At 35.1% G+C, this 21,262-nt stretch overlaps 1 protein-coding gene across 6 annotated transcripts in view; it reads right to left on the reverse strand.

The window, feature by feature from the left end:
• Window positions 1–303: 303 nt before the first annotated feature.
• LOC105327207 (uncharacterized) overlaps window positions 304–21,262 on the reverse strand; it is a 51,969-nt gene continuing 31,010 nt past the window's right edge. For all 6 annotated transcript variants that reach the window (XM_066076759.1, XM_066076758.1, XM_066076756.1 and 3 more), the window contains 7 exons: window positions 20,444–20,722; window positions 20,260–20,340; window positions 9,248–9,457; window positions 8,817–9,112; window positions 2,947–3,165; window positions 2,647–2,794; window positions 304–2,481 (listed from right to left, as the gene is read on the reverse strand). In XM_066076759.1, the coding sequence (XP_065932831.1) occupies window positions 1,436–2,481; window positions 2,647–2,794; window positions 2,947–3,165; window positions 8,817–9,112; window positions 9,248–9,457; window positions 20,260–20,340; window positions 20,444–20,722 (2,279 nt within the window). In that variant the 3' untranslated portion in view covers window positions 304–1,435. The remainder of the gene's footprint in view (window positions 2,482–2,646; window positions 2,795–2,946; window positions 3,166–8,816; window positions 9,113–9,247; window positions 9,458–20,259; window positions 20,341–20,443; window positions 20,723–21,262) is intronic.

Genomic DNA, 21,262 nt, shown 5'->3' on the forward strand with positions numbered 1-21,262 from the left:
AAAAGGATCTTGTCATATAAATAGAAAGGAACAGGAAACTGTCAAATTTTACATTATTCTAGAAACTCATTTTTCAGGTTGTCAAAAAATATACATGAATATAAGAAAAAAAAAATATCATTCCTTAGACAAATTAGAAACCCAATTTGGAAGAAAGAAAATACCATACATACAGTGTACATTAAAATGGCAAATATTAGTACAAGAAAATGAAAATATACTGCAATGTTACAATATCCAAAAAGGCATTTTAATATTATTCAATAAAGTATTCTACAGTGCAACTTTTTCTTTTATTAAAAAAATAAACATGTCAAGCATAAACTTTTAAATCCGGTCGATTCCATCGATGTTCTTCCTCAACATTGTATCCATGCTATCAAGCTGATTATATGTACTGATGTACACACGATTCTGAATTGTTTTAAATTATCGTATTGATACAAATTTGGTAATGATCCAATTTTTGCTTGTCTCTTTTTCGCGATCACTTTTACATTTAAAAGCAAACAATACGTAAAAATTAAGTTCGGTTTTGCATGCTAATTGGGAACCTTTTTAAAATGCAGATAATGTGTGCAAATCAAAAGGGTTATAGATTCATCCCCATTTTAACAAATTTAAGATACGCCAAAAATAGACATACGGCAATGTACAATTAATTCATGAATAATTCAAACGTTATACAGTGTATATGTATTCAAGCCCAGGTTAATACTTTTAAGGGACATGGACATGATTTTTTATTAAAATTCATTTTTCTACCTTGTTTAGTAATTAGACATTTCAAATGATCTATAAAAATTTGAGTGCAAAATACAGAGGTTACAATTCTTTGTTACATGTATGTAAAAAAGGCTCATGCCATGTTCTTGTTAACATTGATCAATAAACTGGTAAAATCTCTTCTTCAAGCTGATGTTTTCTATCTGCCAATTCGGTTTCCACATAAATACACACTTACGAGAGTTTGTCACATTCATTTTTGGTAAAAACGTGATATTTTCTTATCAGCATTCAAATTGTAAACAAGAACTTTATTTACAAACCAAAGAATTGCGAGACCTTTATCTCTTTGATAACTCGACCATTGACACTCATATTCTGGTTGACTATTATAACTGCCTTACTGAAGCATTGTAAACATTAAAATCGGGGGGGGGGGGGGGGGGGGGGGGGGATGGAAAAATTACTTTTAAAGAAAATTGTGACCATGTCCCTGTAACACATTTTTACAATATAATGGTCAAACTTGGATTTTTAAAAAATAAATATTAAGTCTGACATAGAATGTAAAAAAGAAAAATACCAAGAGTATCGATCTACTCAACAAGAAACAAATATAACCAAAAACAATTTCAATTAATCATTGTGCAACAAAGGCTTTTTTTTTGTTTAAGTTTTCCTCTTATTTATTGTCAAAACTTGTTTGCTTTCAATCAGTTTCTCCGCCCAATAAATTGAGCATGGTTTCTTGTCTTTTCCCAGTTGTCTTGTCCACGCCACAAACAGTGATTTCTGTTTCGCCAAATTTGATCGAAACTATCACTGACCGTTCTGTACCGCCACTTAGATCTGGCATTTCCACCGATAGTTTACCAATACACTTACAACCAGGATCGGTAACATATTTTGGATTTTTGATTTCTGATTGATAGAATTTCAAAATCATCGATTTCATTTCCTTTGAGGATGCAAAAACTTCTTTCTTGACTGTTTTTCCAACATCAACTGATTCTCCAATGGCCACCATTTTCTCAAATACTTCGACACAATAATCAACGTTATCAACCTTTCTCTTTTTGCCTCTGGGATCCCCATGCATAAAATATCGCATGACATCAAAACCATAGGTGTGTGCAGTTATTCTAGATGAAATAATGTCAATGTCTTGTCCAAACATCACTGCTCCTTTTAGGACAGCAAGAACTGGGTCTGTGGGAACGATAACTTTGTATCCAGAGAACTTCTTCTCAAACTGCTTAACAATGATATCTGCCTGGGCAAATCCACCAACAAGAATTATGTCTTTGACACCTACTGCGTTTTCATGGTCCAAAGTTTTCTCAACGACGGTAAATAAGTTGGTGAAAGTCAGGTCAAATATTTCCTGAACCTTATCAGGTTCAAAACGCAACTTCCCTGTACGTGCTTTAACAGAATTACCATATTTAGAATTTTTAATCAATGTTTTATAATCCTGTTTGCAAAGCCCAGAGAGAGATGGAAAAATTGGTATTTCAAGTTTACTTCCAACAGTGATATCTCTTTTCTTGAGCTCAATGATGGATTCCATTTCCATGAAATCTGATGTCAGCTTTTTGAAGTCTTCAATAACATCGCTTCCAAATATTTCTGCCATGATTTCCCATATTTTTTTGTTTATCAAATTTCCACCCCATGCCCCTCCAGCGGATTGGTGCAACTGTTTCATCTTTCTGTCTTTTTTTACCTCCAGAACTGTTAAATCTGCTGTCCCACCTTAAAGTTTCGAATAAGTATATAATTTTTTAAAAACAGAACTATCTAAACTAGAAATATTTTCAATTGATTTATGAGTGGACCAGAGTGTAGTAGAACTTGAAATTTACTTGTTGATTATACCAGAATTTATCAAACATCATTTTGTTATCAAATTAAACTTACCACCAAGATCAGCCACCATGATTTTGGTACCAGGATTAAATGTTGTAACAGACTCTTTTCCAAAAACTGTTTTAGCTTCTTTCATCACATAAATAGCTGCTGCCTCTGGCTCCAAAGCGAGTTTCAGTTGAACTGATGGAATGCCCGCCTAGCATAAAATTTCATAAATTTGCAATTGACATATATGCAAACTGAAGTGCAAGAAAATCAAAATTGATCCCCATAACTGTTTGATAAGTATTCTATTACCCATCATATTAAAAGCTCTGTAGATTTAAAAGCTCATCAAACACTATCTACCTTTTCTGCAGCTTTTCTCATGAACTGTTTTGCAGATTCACCCCATATTGCTGGTACAGTCAGAATCCATAGTATATCGTCAGGGTCAACTTTTATTCTTTTATTATCAAAATCTCTAAAACATTCATCCCTAAGGTCTCGAATGGATAAAGAAAACACTTCTAGTGCCTCTAAAGGTATCGTCAAGTGATCTGGTATCAACTTTTTTTCATCAAGTAACTAAAAAGAGAAATCAAATATACCGGTATATCCTATAATTAACTGTAAAACTTAATTTATATATATAACTTCAAAATTCTACACATAATGAATGGCAAAGTATATATTAATTACAACAAATAATTAAATAAAAGAAGCTTTAAGACATATAAGTAGTTCATCATTTCCCCTAATACATGCACAGTTTTTTTAAAGAGTTTAAGACATATTTAAGAGATCATGCAAAAATTTTAAAACGTTAGTTCCCAGAAATATATTACAGTTGGAATTTCCTGAATATATGCTTAAATACATGCATGTCCTGCATCCTAGCTTATTAACTACATAGTTTATGAAATCCTATTCAGGGATATTATGCAATTAAATAAATGCAAAAAAAACAAGAGATGATTGTGAAACACTTATGCCCCCCTCCCTTGGAAACATCCACAAAGAAAATGAACATAAACTGCAAATAACTGGAATTTTTCTATGTCCAAGAGGCATAACTCTGTCAAAAATTGCTCGATCGTACCCAATATCAAACTTAACCTAGATATTATCATGATAAACCTGTATACCAAATTTCATTCCAATATGTTCATCCTCTGCGAAGAAAATGAGCGGAAACTGTTGGTGGATCGACCAACAGACCGACCGACCAACGGACAGCAGCAAAGCAATATGCCCTCCCTTCTTCAAAGGAGGGCGTAATTAAGTTCATAAGGGGCAAAATTGCTAGAAAAATAATGGAATTAAAATTCCTTGAAAACATGTAAATTTACTAAATATGTTTCATAAATTCTATTTGATAGTTTAAGAACAGTTATTTTGCAAAATAAAAGAAATGATACTCTGGTAAAAACTGATGGATTGCATCCTTAATTTGCCAAAATAAAGAACAATATTATTTGATTCTTTAATAATTAAAATGAAATAAGAGTAACCATTTTTATGCCCCCCCCCCCCCCCCTTCAAAGAAGGGAGGGCATATTGCTTTCCTGCTGTCTGTCAGTCGGTCTGTCTGTCGGACCACCAACAGTTTCCTCTCATTTTTTTCACAGATGATGAACATTATAGCATTGAATGATTTATTTTTGACGTCGTCGTGTCAATAACTGCCGTCAGGTGAGCAGACAAATTGAATAACGCGCGTTAGCGCGTTATGATAATTTGTCTACTCACCTGACGGCAGTTATTGACACGACGACGTCAAAAATAAATCATTTAATGCTTATATTTACATTCCCGTACTGAAGAAATCAATTGTTTACTTAAATAAATCGATATAAAGTGCAGATCACGGAGGGAGTGAATAAGTAACAGCAAGAACAGCTGTTTTGTAAAACCGGTTTAAACTGGTTTTCACATAGACTGTTGAGATGAGATCGACGAGCATGAAAATATAATCCATGATAAATAACTCTTGAAATGTTGCTTTTAACAATAAAGTCCACTTTTTGTTTAATAAATATAAAACATGGTGTTTTGACAACGTTCATGAAATACATTTTTTAACTGATAACATAGAAATCACGGTTTAAGAACTATTTATGTATATTACTCGTAAATTCATACGCAGTGAATAGGTGTTGCATTTAGAGGCATTTAAACATCACGGAATTTAATGGGAAAACACAGTAGAATGTAAATATATTGAAATGAAATTTAGTATACAGGTTTATCACGATAATATCTAGGTCAAGTTCCATATTGGGTACAATGAACAATTTTCGACAGAGTAATGGCCCTTTGATGTAGAAAAATTCCAGTTATTTGCAGTTTCTGCTCATTTTCTTTGCAGAGGGTGCACATATTGAAATAAAATTTGGTATACAGGTTTATCTAAATAATATCTAGGTCAAATTTGATTTTTGGTATGATAGAGCAATTTTCGACAGAGTTATACCCCTTGGACGTAGAAACATTCCAGTTATTTGCAGTTTACATTCATTTTCTTTGTGGATGTTTCCAAGGGAGGGGGCATAAGTGTTTCACAAACATCTCTTGTTTAAACTTGATTTAATTTTGGCATTGGTTGCATAATGTCATCTATATTCCCATAAAGCATATTAGGAATCTCAACAAAAACAAGAAAGCTAGTCATTGACAACAAGAGGCCCATGGGCCACATCGCTCACCTGAGGAACAATAGGTATGATAAAATCAGCTTAATGGAGTCATAATACAAACTATCTGGACAATGTACAATAATACATGTAGATCCTGTATCAATAAAATCCATTTTCCCCTGGATATTCTTATGTTTATAATCATTAGTCCCTTTTCCAACAGGATGATTTTATAGTCATATCATATGTTGAGTATTGCAGTTCTCAAAAAGATCCTTAACAATAGTTTACATGTATATATGGGATATAAACGTACATCAAACACTGAACCTTCTCGGGAGGCCAAATAATTGTCCTGGGGCCAAAGTCTTAACAATTATAAAGAATCATCTGGCTGATTAGTTTCTGAGAAGATTTTTAAACATTTACCTTATATATTCCTTTGTTAAACTTTGACCCCCCCCCATTGTGGCCCCACCCTACCCCTGGGGATCATGATTTTCACAACTATGAATCTACACTACCTGAGGATGCTTTCACACAAGTTTCAGCTTTCCTGGCTGATTAGTTTCTGAGAAGAAGATTTTTAAAGATTAACTCTGTTTATTCCTATGTAAAACATCGACATCCCATTGTGGCCAAAACCTACCCCCAGGGTTATGATTTTCACAAATTTGAATCTACACTACCTGAGGATGCTTCCACACAAATTTCAGCTTTCCTGGCTAATTAGTTTCTGAGAAGAAGATTTTTAAAGATTTACTCTATATAATCATATGTTAAACTTCGACCCCCCATTGTGGCCCCATTCTACCCCCAGGGGTTATTATTTTCACAACTTTGAATCAACACTACCTGAGGATGCTTCCGAACAAATTTCAGCATTGCCGGCTGATTAGTTTCTGAGAAGAAGATTTTTAAAGATTTACTCTTTATATTCCTATGTTTAACTTCAATCCCCCATTGTGGCCCCACCCTACCCCCGGGGTCATGATTTTCACAACTTTAAATTTACACTACCTGAGGATGCATCCACACAAGTGTCAGCTTTCCTGGCTGATTAAAGAAGATTTTTAAAGATTTACTCTATATATTCCTATGTTAAACTCCATCCCCCATTGTGGCCCCACCCTACCCCTGGGGGTCATGATTTTCACAACTATGAATCTACACTACCTGAGGATGCTTTCGCACAAGTTTCAGTTTTCCTGGCTGATTAGTTTCTGAGAAGAAGATTTTTAAAGATTTACTCTATATACATATATGTATTCCTATGTTAAACTTCGATCCCCCATTGTGGCCCCACCCTACCCTCGGGGGTCATAATTTTCACAACTTTGAATCTACACTACCTGAGGATCCTTCCACACAATTGTCAGCTTTCCTGGCCGATTAGTTTCAGAGAAGAAGATTTTTTAAGATTTACTTTATATATTCATATGTTAAACTTCGACCCCCCCCATTGTGGCCCCACCCTACCCTCGGGGATCATAATTTTCACAAATTTGTATCTACATTACTTGATGATGCTTTCACACAAGTTTCAGCTTTCCTGGCCGATTAGTTTCTGAGAAGATTTTTAAAGATTTACTCAATATATTCCTATGTTAAACTTCGACCCCCCATTGTGGCCCCACCCTCAGGTGAGCTAAAAAGGTTAAGTTTACAATACAATAAGTTGTTAAAGTTGGTTTCTGGAAGAACAGACTTTGAAAATTTTCTTAATAAATATTGACAATTTTTTTACTTTTTTAAGCTTTAGTTTTTAAGATATGTGTACAAACATAGAATTGTGAGCAAATCTCTGTATTTCTTGCTTATAATTCGAAGCTTAACACTCAAATACGGCTAGTAAATAGAAATTGTAAACAATTAAACACAAGAAACATGCACAACATGTATAACAAATAAAGAACACAATTTATTTTTTCGAAATGAATCATATATATACATGTATATACCAACATATTCCGTCAGCGATATCAAACTCTATTTAAACTGAATAAACTCGAGAAAATGCCGAGCATCTCAACAAAACCTATTGCATTAATCTACATGTACCATCCGCCGAATTACCGATAGAATGAATTGTATTTCAGTACCCCTACATCAGATTTTGCTTAATTTGCGCAGGTAAACAGTTAACTGTTTGATTTACCGAAGTCTCTGTTTGATTTGATCCGTAAAAATCACGAAATACAGACGATAGTTTCCAGGTTACAAAGCATAATGAGAACGAAACGAAAATCAGAACAAGTGAACATCAACGTCATGTGTGAAAACTGTCAACGCATTGAAATATTTAGCCTCAATTTACTTCACAAAATCGGCACCAATATATTTTGTATGTTTCAAAATTTCCCTTCTTACGCGAACTGTTGCACAACAAGCAAATTCATCATAGTCAGATCGACCCTTTTTCGTATAGGCTAATGTCATGGCTGCTTTAAAACAAAGAGTATGGAATCATTTTACCGGATGCCGAACCCGAAGCTATTAAACTGATTGAAACACGCCTTTCCTTTATTATTATTTTCGTAATAACTCAGATTTGAAACAGGATTACCCCTTAATTTTTGCAATTTATATTTTCCTTCCCATAAGGATAATTTATGCTAAACTAGGTTGAATTTGCCTCGGTAGTTCTTGAGAAGAAGATTTTTAAAAATGCACCCCCCTTTTTCTACAGTTTCAAGGTTTTCTCCGCTTTGAATACAGATCAAACCTTCATTTCTGCAATTTATATTCGCCCTCCCATAAGGATGCTTTGTGCCAAATTTGGTTGAAATTGGATAAGCGGTTTTAGAGAAGAAGTTCAAAATGTAAAAAGTTTACAGACGGACAGACGGACAGACGGACGGACAGACGGACGACGGACAAAATGTGATCAGAATAGCTCACTTGAGCTTTCAGCTCAGGTGAGCTAAAAACATTATACCCCTGGCTATTTGTGTTGGGCATAATTATTTTCAGATATCTGAAAGCATGTAGAAATTTCCTTCACGTAGGGAGGGGCTATATCTTTTTTCCTTCAAAATGAAAATGAATGCCAGTAAGCTGCAGAACTGTAACTCCACTTGAAATTAAGGTTGATGGACTGTGGAGTTTTTTCCATTCATACAAAAAACTGTATTTTTATAGTGAACAAAACGTTGCACACAGTTTATGCTTTTTAAACTAATCTTGAAATTTATTCTGTGAACATTTTCATACCAAACAAATCCTAAGAGATTTTACAACTGATTCACCACATAACTTGCCTTAATTTTCCTTAATACCCTAATCGACCTCGGAAAGTGAAGTATGTTGATTAAGAGTAAATCAGTTGCCGTTTTTACCTTTAAACAGCACTGTTTCACATCTCCCATTTGATTGCTTTGTAATGGGGAAAAGGGTATTCTATGAGGATACATATTTCAAGGATTTAGTACATGCAAGACTGAACAAAAAAAATGTGTAACAGAAATTTTTAAATCATTTTTGGGGGGCAATTTACTGGGGGCCCTAATTTACATCATTCTTTATGAAAAAATCAGTCTATTATACCCTCACCTTTCCCTGGCATAAAGAGCTAAGTGTTTATCAATCAAAAAGACTTACTGTGTCATTGTGAAGCATCATTTTGAACTGGCGGAAATATCTATACTCTTTGTCATCTTCGTCTTCAGCCAATTCCTTGAAGATTTTCTCTGCTTTATAACCAAATTCTATAACTTCGTTTTTTTGGTTCAAAAGCAATGATGTTGGAGTTTTCAATGATTCCAACACTTCCTTTGAACCAGTATTCCATTTCCCTGTGGTAATTTCTGAAGGATTTTCTTTTCTCCAGAAGGCATATCCCGAATACGTTGTTCCAAAATCCAGGGCCACCACAACTGGCCACTCTTCTTCATTTTCTAAATTTAACATCAGGCAAAATAACTTACTCTTCCACTTTCAAAAGTTAATTAAAATAATACATGCACAACTAAAATAACCAGTTTTTCAAGCTCAAATTTTATCTGATTGCACATGTAAGTTTTGAGAGATACCTTTAGATCCCTCTTCACCAGGACGTCCATATATTCTTTTAGGTACTGCAACCTGAGCTTGTCGCACTGGTCTTGGTTTGGGGTCCAGTCTTTTTTTTGGTGCATAATATTTTGGTTTAGGTACATCTGTTTGTATCTCCATGTCGCAATAGGATGGTTCCCAGTCCATCTCACTACTTTCAGCCTTTTGGGTCATGTCTGCACCTTCAACTGGTCAAAATTATTTTCGAAAATTGTACAAGATTACAGCCAATATTTCTTTCCTTTATGAAAACATAGGTAATCAAAGATTACAGAGCTCACAAAGACAAGGCATCACCTTCATGAGACAACCATTCATATAATTTAATATATTTTAACACAATATTATATTGTATAATATCATGTGATACAATATTTTATCATGATTGATTAATTTCTAACTCTCTGCTTGGCTGATATCCAACAATCTTAAAACCAAAATTTTATAATCACCAGCATGTGACCTACGAGATGAGTACATGTAATACATTTGGTTTTTCTACAATGGACTAAATATAGTTTGGGTATTTCCGATATACTACAATATTGGTTATCATCATTTCTGTCTTCCAATGAAATATCACTTTTCTCATTGTGTTCAGCTTTGGCTTCAAACTAAAAGAGGATGAGGGTTTTTTTTTTTTGCTTGAAAACACTCGTTTTCATATGTTTGTATTAATTTGTCCCTGAATCATATAATAAAACAACTATTCATGTATTCTCTATCGATACAGTGGATTCTGGTTTTACTGAGAGTCAATTTGTCAGGAAAAATTTAGCAGACAAACTAAATAGAAATTTAACTGGTTTAGCATTTTTGTGGTCTAGCTGATGCTAGTATATGATAAGATATAACCTGATGTAAGATGTAATTTGTAGATTTTAAAGTGTAGAGAGGTTATCTGATTACTGTAAAGTCTTGTTTTTTTTGTTTTTTCAGGGGTTTTTTTTTCAGCCAAACTGATCAAAAGCCGGTGGGGGTGCATATTATACATAAAGACAAAATTTTTTTCCCATTTTTTAAAATTATACTTTCATGTTAAATACTGAAATCTGATTGGTTTAGACGCAGTTGGTAATTCGTTCTATTTCCCTCAGCATTAGCAACGCACTTGGCAACGGGTAACACAACGAATTGTTACATGCGTGTAAATTATGCGCGTACGGTTCGCCGTAAAATTCACTTCATTTCTATATCAAAGCAGTTAAATTTTCTTTAAAAAGAAGACATTCAGTATAATAAATAAATAGTGCCCGTTTGGGAGGGTAACTGTTGAAATTGACACCCATCGAAAACCATCATCAACCTCCGCTTCGCGTCGGTTGACAATGGTTTTCTCGGGGTGTCAATTTCAACACTTACCCTCACAAACAGGCCCTATTTATATAAGAGCATGTTTCTGGATACTGCTGGAGTATGACTGCCAATATCATGTGTTATGCAGGTTGTATGAGTGTAGACTGAACTTAATATTTTGTTGTGGTCTTAATCAGTGTTATCATAGGAATTAAATTCACCAGATCTTGAAGCATGTAGTGGTAATTGTGATAATCGTAGAACATTTTTAGACTGTCCAAAAAAAAAGAAAAGTTTTTTTCTACTATCAGCACGATCAATTTTCAGTGGTAATCATTTGGTAACATCACATCAGATAGCACTGCATCATTATTAAGTGCAGCATGTTCATTTAATCATGCCCCCATATCGTTTTGATCTGGATTAATCTTTGGGGAGGCAAAACCACTCTAAAGGAGCATACCTTCCTCAAATCATTGAGACTACTAAGGTTTCATCAATATTCGTTGAATACCAATTTTCGTGGATTTCGTTGTTTAGTTGATCCACAAAATTAAATGTTCATTGAAGTGCAATTTTTATTAACATTTTGTATTGACATTGGTCACGAATTTACGTATCCTTGAAACTATGATTTTCACTTTATCCACGAAAATTGATACCCTTGAATATTAATGAAACAACAGTATACCCATAAAGTATCTGTATATACTGTAAATTCCTAATTAAATGCGAGGAATTTTTATATGTGTTAAAGCGCGAGAAGCATGCTTCACAGATTTTAAAACCTCTCCATTATTTTTAGAGAGTTGGGAACTATAAGAAATATGAATAAATGTTGTGCGTTTGCGATTTTATATTCTAGTGGTTTGATACAAAACAGCGGGATTGCGAAATTAAGTACCGGTACTCATCTAAAATAAGGAATTTACAGTAAACAACAATATCATTTGGGATAAGTCACTTTTACCATTATACTACTATAGTTTGCCCAAATCGATAGCCTTTTGTTATGGATAGTCTTTTTATGAAATAAAGGTTTGACTGTAATAACTATAATAATGAAGGTGGCTAAAAAACTACTCTTTATCTAATTTTATTGTTTCAATGAGATCAAGCTATAAATAAATGCGCCTGGATTTCAGTCTGTTTTTTTAGGTGTGTCAATAAATATTCCCTAAGTGCACTGAAATGATTTCTTTAAAGCCAAAGTTTTTTTTCTCTTGGTTTACGATTCCGTCGACCCAATTTTTTCCTATTTACGAAAATAAAAATAATTAGTTTTATACCCTCCCAAAACTTTCTTATTCCGGAATTTTCTCAACTGAACGACATTTCTATAACTATAACTAATACATCTTAATCATTAAAGCGCTTTGTACAATACGAGGCTTTTACAAACATTTAAGTGACCGGGTCAGGGAAATGGCGGGACAGACATATTTTAAGGTAAAAGCATGTTGTGGAAGCAATAAATCGCTAGCCAAAAACTTCTTCATGAGTGGAAGGGCAAACCAAAGAATAGGTGATGCACTTTATCCGCATTTTGCCCAGAGCAACGTGTCAGTGACGGAAATTCGGACTTCTAATGCAGAAGAGGGACAGCCTTCTACAATAACAGATCCGGATACTCCGATTTCGGTTTTGGATATGAGTCATTTGGCGTACGGTTCATTTCTGTCGACACAAAACCGAATGGTAAGAAAGTTTAAATGTCAAGGTATTTTTGTATGAATATTAAAATTAAATGATCACAGGACAATTATCTTGCATAAAAACTTCGGTGTCTCGAACGAGAAAGTTTGATAGGCACAAGCATTGAAAACGTGAAATTTACAAATGCAGTGGAAGCATAATCAGAATCTACTATGCCTTTAAAAAAAAGAAATATTTTTAGCATTTATATTTACTTTTTTAAAGACAAGACGGATGCAGCTGAAGAAAATGGAAAGGAGTCTGCTAATGTTTTTGATATTTTGATGAACGTCCAGAAGGCATATAATAAACTACCCTCGTCAAGGTAGGTACAACTGGGATATGAATTAAATGTATTATTTTAATTTTAAAAAAAATATTTTTAAAAATGCACACTTTATGATTTTAATAACACATTTTAAATTTAACAGATTTCAATATGTGGTAAGACTATGTCAAATATTTATTTCAGTGTTGATAAACAACACTGTAGACAGGGTAAAATAAATTGCACATTGTAGTACACTACTCTATCCACTGTATATCTAACAAGAGGCCCATGGGCCACATCGCTCACCTGAGGAACAATAGGTATGATAAAATCAGCTTAATGGACTCATAATACAAACAATCTGGACAATGTACAACAAACAATCTGGACAATGTACAATAATACAGGTAGATCCTGTATAAATAAAATCCATTTCCCCCCTAGATATTCTTCTGTTTATAATCATTAGTCCCTTTTCTAAATGGATGATTTTATAGTCATATCACATGTTGAGTATTGCAGTTCTCAAAAAGCTCCTTAACAATTGTTTATATATGGGATATAAAGCTACATCAAACTCTGAACCTTCTTGTGAGGCCGAAGAATTGTCCTGGAGCCAAAGTCTTAACAATTATAAAGAATCATCTGGCTGATTAGTTTCTGAGAAGAAGATTTTTAAAGATGTACTCTATATATTCCTATGTAAAACTTTGACCCCCTATTGTGGCCCCACCCTACCCCCGGGGGTCATGAATTTCACAACTTTGAATCTACACTACCTGAGGATGCTTCCACTCAAGTTTCAGCTTTCCTGGCTGATTAGTTTCTGAGAAGAAGATTTTTAAACATTTACTCTATATATTCCTATGTAAAACTTCGACACCCCAGTTGTGGCCTCACCCTACCCCTGGGGGTCATGAATTTCACAACTTTGAATCTACACTACCTGAGGATGCTTCCACACAAGTTTCAGTTTCCTGGCTGATTAGTTTCAGAGAAGAAGATTTTTAAAGATTTACTCTATATATTCCTATGTAAAACTTCGAACCCCCAATTGTGGCCCCACCCTACCCCCGGGGGTCATGAATTTCACAACTTTGAATCTACACTATCTGAGGATGCTTCCACACAAGTTTCAGCTTTCCTGGCTGATTAGTTTCTGAGAAGAAGATTTTTAAAGATTTACTCTATATATTCCTATGTAAAATTTCGACCCCCCATTGTGGCCCCACCCTACCCCCGGGGGCCATGATTTCCACAACTTTGAATTTACACTACCTGAGGATGCTTCCACACAAATTTCAGCTTTCCTGGCTGATTAGTTTCTGAGAAGAAGAATATTAAACATTTACTCTATATATTCCTATGTTAAACTTCGACCCCCCATTGTGGCCCCACCCTACATCCAGGGGTCATGAATTTCACAACTTTGAATCTACACTACCTGAGGATGCTTCCACACAAGTTTCAGCTATCCTGGCTTTCTGGTTCTTGAGAAGAAGATTTTTGATTAATTTCTAATTATCTCCCCTTGAAAACGGGTGTGGCCCTTAATTTTCACAACTTTGAATCCCCGTTGCCTAAGGATGATTTGTGCCAAGTTTGGTTGAAATTGGCTCAGTAGTTCTTGAGAAGATGTTGAAAATGTGAAAAGTTTACGGACAGACGGACGACAGACAAAATGTGATCAGAATAGCTCACTTGAGCTCAGGTGAGCTAAAAACCAGCATCCTGTCTTTAAAACATTCTAGTTTGTATACATGTACTTCTGCAGCTTTTCTTGTGGTGTATGGTGTGTGTTGTGTCTATGTCAATAACATACTTGGGATATTTATGGTTATTAAACCTTTCCTATTCTTTTAACCTAGTTCTGTAATTGCCAAAAAACCCAAAGAATGGAATTTGTATTTGATATATAAAATTGAAATTTTATCTTTACTTTTCAACTTTAATTTATGTTTCAAATTATTCCTGAAAGGATGTATTTATTTGCAATATAGGAAATATGAATTTGTGTTTTATACGGTTTGATATATATTTTTAGGAAAGAGAACAATGCCAAAGACAAAGTGTACAAATTTGTTTTGAATCTCCTGAAGAAGAAAGGAGTTGGTTTCACATCTATGCAGGTTTGGATGTATAATATTGATAATTTTAAAAAATTATGATTTGTTCAGCTGATTTAATATATATGTACATATATATGAATTTTTCTTGAATGTTGATGATAGCAAGGTAGACCTATATGTTTATTGCTTTCAAATACAGGTGGAAAGCACTGGTGTGTATATTACAAAGATGCTCACTAATGTTCTTTGGTACTTGGATCCACACATTGAAAAGTTCAATGCCAAATGTATTTACTTGGGTGATGACATTAATGATTTCAAAGGATATAATGATTGGAGACATCAAAAAAGAAAAGAACCAAAGGTAAGAAAAAGTTATTACAAAGATTTCATATAAGATATACTTGTTTTCTTTATTTTGAATTGCATTAAAGCAAACATTTGTTTTCTAGGTGACATCATCAGATTTGCAAGAAAAAATCTCGGAACTTCTTACCATGATTGGACATCCATTCTTTTTTAGTAAAGAATCAAAGCAACTACTAGATATGTGTAATAAGTTGGTCTGTGGTATGAAAAAATATTTAGATTTTTTGAGTGAGCAAAAGGAAAGAACAGCTTTCAATCACCAAAAGCCTGAAGCTGTGAGAGGACTAAATGACAAGTGGTCTCTAGAAAGCTAGATATTTCTCAAGGTGTCAACAAAAACTATTTGGAGTTGCACAGGTCACTTTCACAACTTCAACCATTTGATCCATTGTTTTTGTATGATATCCAACCTGAGGATAAATTTGAAAGGCGGAAGTGGATTGAAAACCTAACTTTGCCTTATCCTGTCAAACTTTACACTCACAGATTTGGAAATTATCTTGGAAATTTCCATTTTGTGTGGAAAATTGAAGATGATGATGCAACTGGTGACCTAGAGGCCATATCAAGCATTAAGGAACACTTGCCTGTTTATGCAACCAGAGCAATGAGAAATGAGTTTATGAACTGTTACTAAAAAACTGGAACTAAGCCTGCTATCTTACGAGATATGTACAGATTCCTGACACGTGATGCTAGTGCAGCTGTATCAAGTGGTGAAAGAGCAGTTGATGATAGAGTTTTAGAGTTCCTTTTACAAGCTGATGCACCAGAAATGTTTTATGACTTGAGAAAAAATAATGGCAGACCCAAAGACGCATCATTGGACCCATTCTGGGATGCCCTAGATGTCTATTTAGATGAGGTATCTGTTGTTCAAGAGAGGCGTCACTCTGATAAAATGTACATGCCCTTAGCCATTAGCTGCCAGGATTTGATAGAAACTATAGCTGCAAGGCTGCCTGCAGGATCAAATATACCATCCCGGTCATGGTTATCACTGAATTTTTGGCCCTCCAACGCTTTTGTGAGATCAGCAGTATGCTACACATTAGCAGGCCGTTCTAAAGTCAAGTATGCTGTACAGCAAAGACTAACAAGAGCGAAACATCCCAATTCATCTTATTCCTTCAATCTCTATTCTATGATGAAGGAAATGGCAGTGATGTTGGTTACAGATTGTGCCTTAGTATGCCTAGATGACAAGTCTATTGTGCCAATAGGTGAACCTGGTTCACCGACATCAACAGGTGTTAGAGCTCATAACAAGTCTTTGATACTGGAGGGAGCCAAGCTGTCAGCCCTTGACCATGACTTCCACATTCCTGGTGCAGTGCCATCAGTACTGCTAGATGTTGAGCTACCTCAGTGTAAAGATGACAGCTTTTACAATGGTGTTCTTCATGTCACTGTAAAGGATAAGGTTTTTACACCATCCAGTCTTAAACGCCATGCAACTGAAAGCGTATCTATTTTGAGGAATACCAAAAGTTTTGATGGACTTTCCCTTGAGTGTCCGATTCTCTTTATCTACACTGATGGAGGACCAGATCATAGAACAACCTTTTGGAGTGTAAAACTTGCCCATATAGCTACATTTATTGCACTTGACTTGGACCTTCTCGTTGCAGCTAGGACTGCACCCTTTCACAGCTTCAATAATCCAGCTGAGCGTTGCATGAGCCTGTTGAATCTGGGTCTACAAAACGTATGCCTGCAAAGAAATTCCATGGATGCCAAAATAGAATATATTGTTAAACCTGCATCAACATTGAAAAAACTGAGGGACCTTTCTGAGAGATGACCAAATGTCAAAACAGCACTTTATGAGCCCCTAGAACCTACCCTTTCTCTTTTGAAACATAGATTTTCTAAGCTCAAATTACATGGCAGACCTGTAGTTGTACATGATGCGGCAACATTGGAAGAGATCATGAATATTAGTGATGTCCTGGATTTGTTTAAAGATGCAGAAGATTCTAGTAGTGTGATAGATACAAAGGAGAAAAATGCACCAAAAAAGTTGACGGCTTTCATAGACAGACATTGCAGAACACGGCAATATTCATTCCATGTACACGTGAAATTAAATTTTATTTTTGATAAATGATATACATATACATCTCTAAAACATATCCCTAAATGGATATACCTCATTTTATTATGATATCTCTTGTTTAATAGATAAAAAAATGTGATGCTGCTGATTGCTGGTACGTATTACACCCTCAACCCAAAGAGACTACCAGCAGATAAGCCACTTCATTGGTTGCCTGATCCCACTAAAGGTCCTGATGACACTTTCCAACCTCTTGAGGATCTCTTGGGCACTGAGACAACAGACAGGGATTGTCCTGGTCTCAGTGATAAAGGAACCACAACAGAAAATAACAAAAAACACAAAGGAGTTTTGGTAGGAGGTAAAATGTACTGTTCTATTAAAAACATGTATTATTATTGTCTTGGAGTTTCATGGATGTCCAAATGTACTTCTGCTGCAACACAAGAAAAAACCAGACTGTCTTTTTCGATATTTTTCTATAAAATATAATGATTTCAGGTAAAGTTTGCAGTTTCATCATATGCTGTCTCTGTGGAAAACGTAGAGTTGTTTATTGCAAGGAACGCCTCAGCAGACAACAGGTTACTGATATTGAGGAGGTCCAAGATAACCTTCTCTATACTTGTGGATCTAAGCTGTTCCCCTCAGGTCATAGAAATCATGAGACTGTTGTAGTCAAGGAGGGACTTGAGTGTGCAGCCGAGATGGAAACGACCTATTATGCTGGTTTATATCAGTTTTATATTATAAAAAGCAAATGTTACTAGATCTAGAAATTATGTTTTACACCTTGAATAAATATATACATGAAGTCCAAATGTTTAAATCTTTAATCACTTTTGTTTCTACTTGCAGGCATCACCACCAAGTTTCAGCCGGTTTTACTGCATATCAAGAGGAATTCAGCCTAAAGTTCGAAATGCTTTGAAATTTAATAGACAGTGATCATCATTCATGGAAAATAAAGTTTAAAAGAAGCCTGTGTTTTTTTACTTTAATATAGTAGATTAAATGCTTTATTCAGTCGATTAAATGCTATTTGGATTATAAACTCAGTCAGGATTTCAAATATTTTTATTTTTCGACCACCCAATGCATATTTTTGTAACCAAAAATTGTAAACCAAAAAAAATAAAAACTTTGACCTAAGACAGACATTTCAGTATTGATTTGTGCAAGATTTCATCGGATATAGTTGCAAATGTATCTCCACTGTTTTTGGTGTATTGACCACGTGCTATCAACTGCGCCATTTTGAAAAGAACGATTTGTTAGAAAATGCATTTCTGTCTTAAGGTTAAGCGATAGTGATAGCGATGACACGCTTATGCCCTCAGGGTAACCTTTTGCTCCTGTCAGCGCGTGTCTTGCAGGCATAGTTGATCAGAGTACCCGGACCCTTCTAATTGGTTTAGCGATGAGAAGACTGTGCACTTTGTGCGCCATTACGTAAGCAGCCACCTGTTGACTCGGCGCGTTGTCAATGTTTGTTCAACAATTTATGGTGTCAGAGGCATGCACCTGTCTCGTGTCAGACTTCACAGAGTGTTTTCAAGTGCATGTAGATAAGCAATTATTCTGATTTTATTAAACTTAATTACTTTGTGTCCAGTTATGCAGTTAAACGTTATTGCTTTACATAGACACTGCTGAAATTACATCGATCATTTGTACGACTTGATAATGACGATATACGACATACACTGTACATACGTTTCTTCACAATGTTTATTTAACAACAATCAAAGGGTTTGACTATAATTAATCAATTTAATCATATCTTTTGATGTTGTTTTGGTTTATATCTGCAAACATTATTTCTTTTAAGCCCTAAGCTCGGATACCGTTCTTCTCTACATATGATGATCTTCAACTTCTCGGATGTTGTATAAGAAACTCTTTACGAAGTGTCAAATGATATTTGATACCGCCCATGTAAATCATGCCGTACTTTTTTAGTAAAATTGTAAGAACTTTAACTCTAATATCCCTTGGGCCATGTTCCGATCACGAAATTACAGTAATTACGCTAGGGTTAAAAAATTATCATTAAACAACGATAGTTATTGGGAAAATGGTGGCCGTCGATTTTTATCGTCCGTGCTATGTTCCAATTACAAAATTAAAGAAATTGCGCATGGATTATAAAATTATCATGAAACATTGAAAGTTTGGGGGGAAATGGCGGCTGTTGATTTCACCACTTCTTGGGTGGGTGTTATACATAGGACCTGTTGTTTTTTCGCCATTTTTTGGTCATTTTTGGGGGTGCGTGTTATACATGAGTGCGTATTATACACGAGACATTACGGTAATCCTTCCTTTATGTCTGAAGAGCTTGACAGGGATGAAGAATACTATCTCCCACTCGGTAGGAAGTGATATTCTCAGGGTGGGATCAAGTTCCCCAGCAGTCATACGAGGGGGGTTAGCAGTGCTCATGGTAGCCAATATATTAGACCAGCACCGTTGCAGGGCAGTCAGTCACTCTGGTGTTAGTCAGGCATCAGTAGTAAGTAGCTTGCCAGTGGATGATCATGATCATGGTTCTTATGTGGCTCCTACCCCTGGGAGACTCTCAACAATTAAAAGTGTTAGTAATACATCTAAGTCCAAGAGTCACATTGTTTAAACCCCACAGCCCCCAATACCTTTGTCTTCAATTCCCCATGCACCCAAGGTAAGTGGCCCCACCTCTCCACACCCATAGGGCCTACACCCCAGCCCTCAGAAAGTCAACATGCCAGTCCATGGAGGACTTCTTTAGGGACTAAGCATCCAGACCGTGGGACAATTCAACACAAGTTTCAGCTTTTCTGGATGAATTGTCTTAGAATTGTCTTTGAAAGATTTTTCTCTCTCTTTTTTTGTAAAAATCTGACCCCCCTCCTCCATTGTGGCCCCACCATACCCTGAGAATCATGATTTCAACAGACTTGAATCTACACTTCATGAGGATGCTTTCACATGAGTTCCAGCTTTTCTGGCCAATTGGTTTTTAAGAGGAAGATTTTCTCTAAATAATCTAAAGTAAAACTTTATTCCCTCTCCATTGTGACCCCACTCTACTCCTGGAGACTTGGCCCAGTTGCTTTGTAGAAAAAGATGAAAATGTGAAAAGTTTACAATGACAGACAAATTTTTATCATGAAAGCTCACTTGAGTCTCTTGATCAGGAGAGCTATAAATGCTAAAATTATAAATTGTGTTAAAGAAAATCTAACTCACTTTCCATTTCCTTCCTCTCCACCTCATATTGGCATTCATAGAGCTTTTCACCTGGAGGGCGCTTGCGTTTAGCACCCATTACTAGAAATGAAATGAAGCATAAACATTAATTGTTGCTAGACTTTGAATGTTCACTTTTCACTCCAATTTGATATTTATATATTACTTTGTAATATATACTTACACTGATCTGCGAAGTTCGTGTCTTTGGGATACTCTAAGAGCCAAGTTAATCCTCTGTCATTCAAAACTTTCTCTATACCAAGAACATAGGCATCATTCAACAAAACATATGTAAGAAATTGAAGAGCTCTGTCTTTGCGACTTTTGCCTGACTCAGAACTAATGAAGTTCACAGAATCTTTATCTATGCCACACAATTCAAAAGTTTCCTCCATGTGGCTTGACTCAATTTCATCAACTGCTTCTGCAAATTTGGAAAGCAATCCCAAACGGACTTTTTCTGAAATTTAGGTAAAATACATTGGGCATAAATGAATGATTTATCTTAAATTGAAAACAGGGTCAAACACTTAAAGGGGCATGGTCACGATTTTGATCAAATTCTATTTTTCTGTTTTTATCATTTACAAAAAAATTACAATGCTTGAGGAATATTTCTTATGAAATTTTAGTGTCAGTTGTAGGAAAGATACAGGGCTCACAATTCTTTGTCATGTAAACAAGGCTCATGCCCTGTTTTTGTTTACATATGGTTAAATATACCAGTAAAAAATCTTTTTCAAGCTGATTTGTATATCTACTACTTCGTCTAAAGCGTGAATAAACAGCTCCTAACGTTTAACACATTCATTTTAGGTCTTACACTGGAATTTTTACTACAACATTCAAAATGTAAACAAAAGCTTTGTTTACATAGCAAAGAATTTTAAGTCTGTAACTTGTTTATAACTCAGCGAATGACACTCAAATTTTTGTTTCCTACTAGAAATGCCTTTTTGAAGCATTATAAACATTAACATCGGAAGAATAATTTTTAACC

This window comes from Magallana gigas, chromosome 2, assembly GCF_963853765.1.
Source record: "Magallana gigas chromosome 2, xbMagGiga1.1, whole genome shotgun sequence".
NCBI classification, from domain to species: Eukaryota; Metazoa; Mollusca; class Bivalvia; order Ostreida; family Ostreidae; genus Magallana; species Magallana gigas.